At 41.0% G+C, this 12080-nt stretch overlaps 1 protein-coding gene across 1 annotated transcript in view; it reads left to right on the top strand.

Annotated features, from left to right (window-relative positions):
* LOC104960157 (mitochondrial import inner membrane translocase subunit TIM16-like) overlaps positions 1–12080 on the top strand; it is a 108232-nt gene that overhangs the window by 86893 nt on the left and 9259 nt on the right. Inside the window, exons 5-21 of the mRNA XM_010788127.1 lie at positions 6263–6317; positions 6590–6647; positions 6740–6885; positions 6979–7077; positions 7322–7426; positions 7583–7736; positions 7831–8006; positions 8378–8486; positions 8753–8839; positions 8943–9085; positions 9217–9321; positions 9738–9823; positions 9919–10060; positions 10153–10242; positions 10846–10962; positions 11096–11231; positions 11332–11423. Of these exons, the coding sequence (XP_010786429.1) occupies positions 6263–6317; positions 6590–6647; positions 6740–6885; positions 6979–7077; positions 7322–7426; positions 7583–7736; positions 7831–8006; positions 8378–8486; positions 8753–8839; positions 8943–9085; positions 9217–9321; positions 9738–9823; positions 9919–10060; positions 10153–10242; positions 10846–10962; positions 11096–11231; positions 11332–11423 (1900 nt within the window). The remainder of the gene's footprint in view (positions 1–6262; positions 6318–6589; positions 6648–6739; positions 6886–6978; positions 7078–7321; positions 7427–7582; positions 7737–7830; positions 8007–8377; positions 8487–8752; positions 8840–8942; positions 9086–9216; positions 9322–9737; positions 9824–9918; positions 10061–10152; positions 10243–10845; positions 10963–11095; positions 11232–11331; positions 11424–12080) is intronic.

Here is a 12080-nt window from a genome sequence, read left to right as displayed (position 1 = left end):
GCCAGCTCCTACCTGTCGACTGGAGCTTATTGTGCTCTCTAATGTGTGTTTTTAGCAGCAAGGCTGGCCTAGCCAAAGGCTATGATCTCATACGGCAGAGAAAGGTTCCTTTGACTGATACTGATCTGGTCATAGCCTCTCAACCCATAACCTTATACCTCTGCAGCCTGCTTTCATTAGCTCCAGCTATATACAGTATATAATACACTCCTGTGTGCGCCTGATGCTATCAGTGCATCTGCACGAGCCCATATGTGCTCTCACAAATGGGGTGTGTTGATGTGTGTGTCTTTTTCATATTTTTCATATTTTGTAACCGCGTGCATACACATGCAAAGCATTTTTCTTATAATGCAGTATTATTCTGGAGGAATGTTGTGAATGTGTTTCCACAATTGACTGCAGTGCCTACATTTTGTCTGAGTTGAACTCTCTCAACTCTGATGTTTCTCTCCTCCACAACCCCAGCTGCAGATACCGAATCACATTAAATCCCCACTTTAAGCACGTAGGCACACACCATTTCTGCATTTGTCTGTCATCCACATATCCATTCATCTCGCCCTCCATTAGTCAGTTATTCCTCTGATTTACACTATCTCTTACATTATCAAACGACAGCAAGTTCTCATAATCATAATATACCAGGGCTGACTCAGACCCTTTCATACCCACACAGATGCACATTAGAGTAGAGTAATATACCCATCATATCTGCTGGTGCTGAAGGCTGCTGTCATGGGCAGAAGGTCATTTTATGATGTGCGATTTGGACTCTCTGAGAGGGCAGTGTGAGGCGATGGCAGACGAGGCGGGAGGTGTGTTCTTTCCACTCTCTGTTTTGTGTACAATCTGATAGGAGAAGAGTGCCAGTGACAGACTGAAGCCAGGGGGGTTTTTGGAGCATCAGGCGGCTCATCGCAGACACTTGGAAGAGCTAGAGAGGTGTTTAGACATTAGTGGGTGCAGATAGCCATGAGAGGGTGAGACTAGTATGCCATAGTCTGTTGTTTTAGTAAAACCTTTAAGGAGGAGGTTTAGCTGTTGTTCATGTTTAACAGCTGACACTGTGTATGTCTTTACCTCTACATTATATAATTATTTGATGACTCATTAGCACACATGTGGTTAACCTCTCCTAGTCACACACCCAACACGGAAAAGGGTTTAAGTCTGGATTAGTGTGCCAGCTAGGATTCGGTGCGACACACACACTTCTGTTTACAGCTTCTCCTCTAAGAACATGAATGATTCTTCTAATAGTTTTTCTTTTCATTGTAAATCAGCCCATGTTATTTGGATTTGCGCAACAAGCCTGCTGGCTCTTTCCTCTCTTATTAATGCATGCGCACATACATCACTAAGCTGCCTTTTAAGCACATGTATGTTTGTGTTTTTCCGGTATAAATATGCACATGCATGCGTTGTGCCTGTTTTTTTTCGTGTGGGAAAATGGGCTGGTAGTGAGCTGGAGCGTGAAAGCGAAGTAAACAGAGACCATTATCAGTGATAAAGCTCTGCTCCTATTATGTGGCTGTTTGACTTGTTGTACGTTTACTGTGAGAAAAGCAGAGATAAGGCCCGAGAGAAAGTATCGGCAATTCAGAAGTACCAATTTTGGATTGGAGGCACAAAGAGACTGCGGGGGGAAAGGTGGTGGTGTTGTTGAAGAGGAAATGAGAGAAGGGGGGAAGGAGAGGGAGACAGGAGGCACAGAGGGGTGTGGGAATGGAGGTGTTTAGGGACTCCCTGTGGACTGACTCCGACATGGGAACACACAGTCGCCCTAACGAAGCGTGGCCACCCCTCGCTGACTTCATAGGCCTGGGATAGACGGGGGGAGAGACGGGTATTAGAGAGAACAGGGGGTACAGGTCAATTTTGGTCATAGATCAAAGATTAAAAAAATGCCCACTATAAAGGTAGAAAAGAGAAAAACAGGAAAAGAGGCCCATTGATAACAAGTCGGCTTTAGCATTGGCTAAATGCCATGGAAAGAGATGTCTTTTTGTAAACATTCTCTAATATTACTGATAATCACATTGAACCTGATCCTGTCTAAGTTTGTGATGGTCATTTGAGATTCGAGCCAGGCAGCCACTTCTTCCTTATGGTCTGTTTACAGGTAAGAAAGCCATTTTGGAAGAAGAAAAACTTTTCAAAATAAATGACTGATATTCAATCTTTATTTCAGACTCAAGGTCCATATCACATACACATTTTTTTTTAACATTTATATTTTATTAAACATTTTCAAAAGACAAAAACATACGGACAAGGACACGGCTCGCACACATCACAAACAGGACAGGACAATAACATGAAGGTGGGGGGTAGGGGGACATTACAGTCTCAGTTACATTTTATGTATGCATATGGCGTTGTATTTATACATGATTTGCTTCATAATATAGGTATACTTCATTCTTTAATAGGTAGATAAATAGTCAAATAAATAAATATATATATATATATGCACACATATGTTCATATACACACATACACATCTCTTACTTTTCTGATTAATTGACCTATTCATCCATTTCCCATTTAATTTCACTTCTTTCATTATTATTACTGTTATTTTTCTGTTTCTTCATAGCTTATTTCTCTTTATTTATATTTATTTATTAATATTATTATATTTATTGTTGGCAGCCGAGATGGTTTGAGTCCAGGAAAGCCCTTCTCTTATCCCAAAGCCTGTTGTCTGGCTTAACCAAATATAACAGGGCGAAAGCAGCTTCTTCCATACTTAAGATGTTTAGGAAGTCCTCCAGCCATCTATTTAAATTGAAGCAGTTGGGCTTTCTGACTTTCCAGTTCATAAGAACGAGGCGTTTAGTTGAAAGGCGTGCTAGGGCTATAAGTTTACTTGCACATTTTGATTGTATGCCATTGAGCGGGGATCCCAGCAAGCATGTAGCTGGAGTTAAGGGTATCTCTATGTTCAGGATCTCCAACTACGTCCCATAGAGATTTTACAGCCGGACAGACAGGACCAAAGACAAAGTAAAAGGGTACCCACTTCCGCACAACCATGCCAGCCTAGGCCCGAGAGTGTTTGATCCACCTTTTTGAGTCTACAGGGTGTGATGTATGCTCTGTGAAGGATTTTTAACTGTATTACTCTAAACCGGACACACTTGGAGATTGATGTTGAGTTCGACCAGATTGTGTCCCACTCAACTGGGGTAAGGGTGATGCCTAAATCCTGCTCCCATCTTTTCTGTGTCTGCAGATTAGTATTGGTGGTGGAGGTGAGGAGAAGTTTATATATACCTGAAATCATTCCAGCCAATCCCAGTTAGCTTTTATCTATGTCGCTCCATAACCCCATACTATAGGGAATCTGGCATTATATGAAAGATAATATAAGTATAAATGTGTCGGTTGTCATGTTTTTGAGAACTCACGGTTGCTGAATTCTCATTATTCAAGCCGTTTATTGTGTGTAATAGGAGATAAGGTCCTTGTTGGCTAGAGGAGTCAATATTTACTTGTCGTTTATAAACAACACGAGTCAAAAGTCACCACCGAAAGTCAATTACTCTCATGCAATGCATAAATATGAGGGCAACAGCGAGAGGGGTTGCAGAGGAAGTCATGGAAGTAGTTTCAGATTACTCATTTAAGATTCAGGCCTNATGGTTGATTTGTCGTTTTTTATCCTTCCATATGAATTTATCCTTCCATATGAATTGAGAGAATATAGTGTTTATTTCTTTAAACCAATATTGTGGGATTTGAAGGGGAATTGAGGATATAGGTCAATCTTGGTAGGACACTCATTTTTTAACACATCCACCCTTCCCCACAGCGATAGAGGTAAAGAAGTCCATCTTCTCAAGTCATCTTCAATAGTTCTAAGTAAGCCTGGACCATTCATTTCGAACATCTTGTTAATTAGTGATCTGATGTTTATGCCCAAGTATCTCAATCCATCAGCTTTCCAAACAAAAGGAGCAGAGCCTAAGTGATTAGAGTGAGTCTGAAAGTTAGTGGCATGGCTTCACTTTTACTCCAATTTCTTTTATATCCTGAAAATAAGCTAAATTCTCTAATAACCTCTAGCACCTTAGGTATAGAGTTTAGTGGGTCAACTAATGTTAAAAGGATATCATCAGCATTTGTATATAACCATATCACATACAAAATGAGAAAATACACAACAATAAATAAGATTAAAAAGCTAAACAAAAAAAACGAATAAAAAACATAAAATCAGTCCAATGACAGCTAGCCACACATACACTGTATGCTCACAGTCTGTAGAGGCTGTTGTGCCAATGTCTCCGAATCATGGAAGAGAACCGAGTAGAACTCTTCACAGGGTTGATTAAAATTGAGATAGCATGATTGTCTGACTCTTGTAGGCGACACATGAATTTGTACATTACATTTGTTAAAAGGGCTTGAAAGGTAGGTACCCCCAAGTTAACAAACAGCTGGCTGGCACTGTGCCATCTTGGTACCCTCACCAGCAACCGTAAAGCATCATTGTATGCAACTTTTAGTTTTTGCATGCTGCTAGCCTTGTAGTTACTCCACAGGTGAGCCGTGTACAATGGTGTAAAGAAAGCTTTAAAACCCATCACCTGGAAAAATATGGTTCTCTAAAGATTTCGGTTGGAGCAAAACAATAACATGGCATTCAAAGTTAAAGATGTGAAGTTACCCATCTTTAGAGATATCTATATGTCTGTTCTTCCTTTCGTAAGATCAATACAATTCATATTTAAAGTCTTTTGAAACTTTGCCCAAAAAAAATGAAACATACCTTTAGCCCACATGCAGTAAACAAAGTAATATTACATTTCTCTAGACCATTTCCACTTGATAGGTTAGTGAACCAAACGTGTTTTTGCTTTCCCAGTCTTGACACACGTTCAGTTGTTTCTTGAATCAAAAGATTCAAATGAAAACGATATGGAGATTCTTCTCATTGTAGTGTGGAAACATCTCTCAACCCAACAAAAGGATGTGAGTTATTAAACCACAAACTCGTGGCAGACCGGTTTTCAGTGTCTGACAGTGACCCTGAACTTGTGTACGTTCGTTGGAAAATCTTCCTCTGTTTTCATTCAAATCCACTGCTAACACACAGACACACACTCCCTCTGTCTGTCACTCCTGTACACAGTAAACAGCATTGCGTGTCACCATGCCAGTTGCTTAAGATACCCAAGTGAAGTCTGTCATTATATTGTCATACTTGGAGCATTACATCACCAGTCTGTCACTCTCTAGAATAGCAGCATTACACAAGGTCGTCATCATAAGCCAATCACTGGAACTTCCTCTCCACTTCAATGAGCCCGTATGGGATGTGGAGTGGTCCGATCAGTCGCTATGCTGTCCTTTTTTCCTGTCTGCGAAACAACACAGCATGCTGACTGTGGATACACTGAGAGACTTACAGTATGAAGGAGAGGATTTGTCAGTGTTTGTGCAAGAATGCCTCTGTTTAAGCCATTATTTCCTGTTTGGATTGTTTTCTGCGGCCAGTCGTGCGTCCCCCCATTGAGTTTAAAGCTCATTCAGTTTCCTTATCCCCCAATCCCCTTACCTCAAATCCCAAGAGGAGACAGGTGACCGTGGCTTTGTAAGGGGATGCTGGATCTAGAGCTTGATCAACAGAAAATGGTCAGCTACAATATTGCTATTTAAAAAATCGTTTGTGTTATTTATTAAGCAGACCATTCTCTCATTGAGTTGCCTTTGTTTCTTTGTCAATGCATTGAATCTGTCACCTTTGGCTTAAGGAAACTATGATGGGATTGTTATCCTTTTCTGGACTACAATGCATCAATTAATAAAAGACATTCAGAGTAGTTTAAGTAGTAAGAAAAAGCTATTTTTTGGTTTGCCTTCACTCTTTTTATCCACGACCATGTATCCATCTTAAAACCTATTCCTCAGAGGTTTTAGCAACTGTCTTTGATAATAACCATTTTAGATTGTATTGTGAAAATGATAGCCAATAAGGAAAATGAATGAGTGAAGTGTGACTGAGTTTGATTCTGCATTTGTTTAACTGCCAACTGTTTTCCAAACCTGCAATTAAAGACCAGTGGGAAAAAAAACATTTAACTTGTTGCCCTAAAATTGGGTACACTGCTCCATCTAGTGGCACCTTTGTAAAACTTCAGCCTTACAGACCCTCTGACATACAGTATTAGAATGTAACAGAATGTGTGCTTTTACATCAATGTGCTGTTTGTGAACATCCATTGAACATCTCTTGTCTCTTTGCTTTCAGGATGGTGATCCCTCTGTACGATGATGACACTGGTCTGCTTGTACTGGCTGGCACGGTGAGTTACAGAATAACACCTGTCGTTTTTGGCATTTCAAAAAACTTTGAGGAATGGGTTAGATATTTATTATTTATGTCTGAAAGGTTTTGTGTAGTCAAGTCACAAATCAGGAGTTCAGCAGTCTGTATAATTTGAAGGTCAACTGCAATACTGCAATACATATTTTACCTCAGGACGTGAACTTATTTATGTCTCTGATTTACTATCACTTTGTCAATATGTCATGCTGTGCAGCACAGTGTATGATTTAATGATGTGTTCTCGTACAGGGGGACTCTGCGGTGGATTGCTTTGAAGTTTCTACCTCTGAGCCTTTCCTCTCTCAAGGTAAAGCATCAAAACATTCAGATGATAACAGTGTTCCCTGCAGGTGTCTGATTCCTGTCTTTCTTTCTTGTATGTACATTTTATTTCTGTAGTGAGCCACTGTCTGACTGACATGTCAACGCGAGGAGTTGCCATGGTACCCAAGCTGGCGTTGGATGTCTTGTCCTGCGAGGTGATGCAAGTGCTTCAGCTGACGGACAATTGCATCGTGCCAATCAGCTACCAAGTCCCCCGCAAGGTGTGTGAGCAGAGAAATGACCAACACATAGAGCCGATTGATAACATTAATAAGTGATATTGATCTTTGTTTCGGTGCTGCATTGTTTTCCAGCACACAGGCCAGGAGTTTCATGACGATCTTTATCCAGATACAGTCGGCACAACTCCAGCCATGTCTGCTGAGGAGTGGTGGAAGGGAGGGAACAAGCAGGTAAGAGAGCTTCACTCTCAACACGCCTCAAACAATTCCCTAATCTTAATGTCTGTTCTCTTCTTTATATTACATTTATTTTAAAAACAACTATCCATGATGTACAAATCTGTGTTAGTAAAAGGTATATTTAGCATTTATAGCTATGTTTTGTTTTGTTATTATTATTATTTACCAAACTTGTGCATTTTCCCAGTATGGGATTGTTTTACCTTTTATCTGTTTACCTTCCGTTTGTCCTCAGGTGGAGAAAGTCAGCCTCAACCCAGACAAACAGCCCAAACTAAAAGCTCCGCCCGCAAAACAGGTGGCAGCAAAGAAGGAGCTGATCAGCGGGGGGAGCAAGGAGGTAGACATTTTTTTTTATTATAATGTCTTGCATTTGACCATTAAGGTTTCACTCACTATACTTTAGAAATAACGGTATTTATAGATAATCACACTCTCAAGTTGGGGGTAATCCTTTTTGATGTGACAAGTTAACAGCCGTTCTGCTGTTCTCCAGGACCCGGCACGTGGCTCCACCTCCAGCAGTCCTCTGAGCACCCCCAGCAGCAGCGCCCCGTCCCGCTCCCCATCCTCCACCTCCGGACTCTCCTCAGGCTTCCTGCCCAGCCCCAGTCCCAGCCAGAGCACCAAGGCCATCCAGAGCATGCTGGGTATAAACTCACACACACACCTAATATATATCTTTATCGTGGTTTGTTAATAATAATGTATTTAAGTGAGAATTGAGAATGAATTCTGATTCAGGGACGACCTCCAAGTTCCGTCACATCCAGGGTGCGATGATGCACCGGGACACACACATCACCAACCTGCGTGGCCTCAACCTGACCACACCCGGGGAGTCTGACGGCTTCTGTGTGAACAGCCAACGCATGGCGGTGCCCCTCGCCATCTCCGGGGGCCAGATCGGCATCTTTGAGGTACGGCATCAACTTAAAGGGTCACCTATCATGCTGTTTTTAGGCAATAACATAGGTCTCAGATATATACAAATATATAAAACACATGTCTATGAAGTGTTTTGCTCAAAATACCAAACAGATCACCCATTCTAGCCATGCCTCATATCCCTCCGTTTCAGCCCTGTTACTAAAGTGCTGATTCGGGGGAAAGCTTTAAAAAAAATCATCTATCATTTTGCATGATAGATCCCCTTTAAGATTACATTCAAAAACAGTGATTGGTCTCCATGTTGAGTGTCTCTCTTTCTTTGTACTTCAACTACTTTAGAAAATGTGGCCAATGTCTACCGTACGTTTATGAGTGATTGTGTTCCCTCTTCTCCCCTCAGCGCTCTCAGCCTGGCAGGATTCCTGACACAGCCCTGCCAACCATCCAAAACTCAGTGAATGTGGTCGACCTCTCCTGGGACCCCTTTAACACACACCGGCTTGCCGTGGGTGAGTGAAACGATTGATTGATTTTTTTGTTTATTTAATAAAACCCAAAACAATGCACTGTAGTCATTAAAAAAATTAAAATATAATAGATAAGGAATTCATTTTGAAGGATTTCCTTTTAGTAGTAAGAAATAATGAATAAAGTAATTGGAATGGGTACATGCATGTACTTTCTATTGCTGGATTGAGGTAGTTGTATTACTTTGTTGTTTTATTGCCTGTTGTGTGGGAGTTTAATTGGACATGTGTCTCTCTGTCCATGCTAGCGTGTGATGATGCAAAGATCCGGGTGTGGCAGGTACCAGAGGGGGGGCTGAAAGAGACCCTGACCGAGCCTGAGGTCATCATGCAAGGTAGGACTTACTGAAACTAGTTGTATCTATAATTGGTTGTTGATTGTCAGGCCAGACATACAACAGTTAAAAGTTGATTGACAGTTCCTGTGACCCCTCATAGGCCACACGGAGAAGATTTACTCCATCAAGTTCCACCCTCTGGCCAGCGGTCTCCTGGCCTCTTCATCCTACGATCTCTCAGTCAGACTGTGGAACCTGGAGAGCGGAGAGCAGGTCAAGCTCCTCACCGGACACCAAGACCAGGTGGGGGACCGAGATTCACGCCTTGACCTCATCTTGGAAAACAAAACTCAATAAGCAAAATGCAACAGATGTAATTAGTTACTAGATCAACTCTGACCTTCTTCTTTCTTGTTTACTCTTAATTTGTTCAGATCTTCGCCATGGCGTGGAGCCCAGATGGAAAGCTCCTGGCCACAGTGTGCAAAGACGGGAAAGTTCGCATCTATGACCCTCGCAAGTCAACTGCACCTGTTCAGGTATGTACTACACATTGGAGATGATATGAGAGTAACATTTAAATGACATTAAATGAGTATTGTGAAAATGGTGAAACACACTTTTACTCTGCAGCTCTAGGCATACATATATTTGCACATTTTTCAAATGTCATTCTAAAAAACTCAAGTATTTTATGCCACTATTTAGATCCATGCTAATAGGTGGATAAACATTGTTTTGTCATTATTTAAAAGCTATTTTAGTTCAGATTAGTTTTTTTGTTTGTCATTAATGTGGTAATATATTGCAAAAACAGTAAGATGCCTATAAAATGAATCTAAAGTAGCTAAGAATGTCTTAGAGGCTTTGGCAACAAGGAAGCAATGCATTGCAGTGGTAAAGGTTTTTGTGTGTCATAAACTAATATAATGTATTCTCTAACCCTCTCTTTCAGGAGGGCCCGGGTCCTGAGGGCCACAGGGGGGCTCGTGCAGTCTGGGTGTGTGAGGGCAAGTACCTCTTGGTGTCAGGATTTGACAGGTACTGCACATGGCAAAGTCTTTGTGTCATAAAGCAAACAAAAATACACACATAATATATATATTTACTGACTCCTTCCTGTTGTCCTCCCTCAGCCGCAGTGAGCGAGTCCTCTGCCTGTACTCTGCTGACTCCCTGTCCTCTGGAGCTGTAGCCAGCACCTCTATATCCATCTCCCCCTCTACTCTCATCCCTTTCTACGACCCCGACACCAGCGTGGTCATCCTCACTGCAAAGGTAAGCAAACTAAATATAGTTATATACAAAGTTCATTTTAAAATCTAAAAACACAAGAATGAGATGTAACATGTGTGTTTATCTTTTTACAGGGTGATACCAGAGTGCACATTTACGAGGTGGTCCCTGAAGAGCCGTACTTTATGGAGTGCAGCAGTTTTAACTCTCCGGAGCCACACAAGGTGATGAGCTCAACTCCTAATCTTTCATTCTAGTGTATCTGTCCGACACAATACATCTGCATATGATGGTTAATACCCTTCTTTAAACCATGCCATGTTTGTAATTTGATTTTTATTTATTTATTCATTTATTTAACAGGGACAGTGCACATTGACGAATATTTCTGTAAATGTGCCAGAGTTAGCCAAGAGGCTATTTTTCATCTGTAGTCCCTGGACAGATTTTAAAAGTCAACCTAAAACACATTTCATTTTAAACAAGTAAATACAATACATTTAAAACATGCAACATACATTACTGGGATACTTACATAAAACAATTTAAAATACAGAACATTAAAACAAAACAAAAGAACATGTTAAAACACAGGCAGTGGGTTGTAAGGAGCAGAAGATTGGGTCAGTGTTGGCAGAGCTGATTCCTCACTAACCATATTTTGAGTTTTGATTTAAATAAAATGAATGTGGTCTGGCCTCTGATTGGAGATGGGATTGAGTTCCATTGCTGAGCAGCTTTAACAGAAAATGAAGACTGACTGAAAGAACTTTTGTAATATTGCGTGCGATGCCAAACTTCACTTCCTGATTGTTTCCTGTTTGCAGGGTTTGGCTTTCCTGCCAAAGAAGGAGTGTAACGTGCGTGATGTGGAGATCGCTGTAGGACTGCTGCTCAACAAGACCACCATAGAGCCGGTGGCCTTCAGAGTGCCACGGGTCAAGGTGAGACAACTACACCGCCTAGTGGATTAACACTGCATTATTTCCCCTCCTGGTGGTTGTTTCTTATAAATGGTTATTGCTTAAATGATAGAATGTATGACTAACTCTATGTGTGTGACTTTTCGGTCTGCAGAAAGAGTTTTTCCAGGACGATGTGTACACAGAGACAGCCGTCTGTTGGGAAGCAGCTCTGACCGCCTCTGCCTGGCTGTCTGGATCCAACGGCCAACACAAGAAGATCAGCCTAAAGCCCAAAGACATGACCCCAGGTGAGGACACAGACTTACAGTATAAAAACCATGTCCCCTTGTCTAACAAGTCTCTCTACATGGTGGAAGACCCTTATCAATGTGTGGTTTTCTATTGCAGTGAGTGAGGCGCCCAAAGAAGCTCCAGTTAAGAAATACATGCCCTCATCTTTCTACCTGGAGGAGAAGACTGATGAACAGAAGAAAGAGGAGGTGAGGATGAGCTGAATGTAGTATCTACTGAGCTTTATATCATCTTATCCTTTTATATGCAGACAAATAAGACTTCATTAAAGACGGATAATAAAAATGAAATGTGTCAGTAGAGGTCAAGAATCCGGCAGCTTAAGCTCTCTTAATAGAAAGCAAACTATAACAAAACCACTAAGCTTAATAAAACATTATTAACCCTCCGGTATCATTCGATTGGACTACGCAAATTAGTCATTCGAGACAAAGATGTCCACTGCAAAATACACACTCACATTTCTCAGCTGATACTACTCTTCCACATCCATACCAACACACCTACATCATATTAGTTTCATACATGTATTCCAATGGCTGTCAGGGCCGCATTATACAACAGGCAAAGAAACCAAGAAATGACAAGCATGTAATTCAATGGTAAAATGTCACATCTGGTGATATAGAATAAAAAGGACAAATTGAACTATTTTCCTCCAAAATAAAACTCTGACATTACAAAATGCATGATTTTATACCGGTATGGCGGAGAGATCAAAAGATGTGGTTATAATGGGAGTGGCTAATGTGTGAGTTTTTTGTTCAATCTGATTCTGTGCAAAAGCTAATAATCCACCAAAATAAATGTTGTTGCTAATCTTTGACATATCCAAGTGTGTGATA

This window comes from Notothenia coriiceps, unplaced genomic scaffold (assembly GCF_000735185.1).
Source record: "Notothenia coriiceps isolate Sejong01 unplaced genomic scaffold, NC01 NC01_scaffold00031603, whole genome shotgun sequence".
Lineage (NCBI taxonomy): Eukaryota > Metazoa > Chordata > Actinopteri > Perciformes > Nototheniidae > Notothenia > Notothenia coriiceps.
Note: the sequence above shows the minus strand (reverse complement) of the source record. Positions and strands in the feature narration are given on the sequence as shown.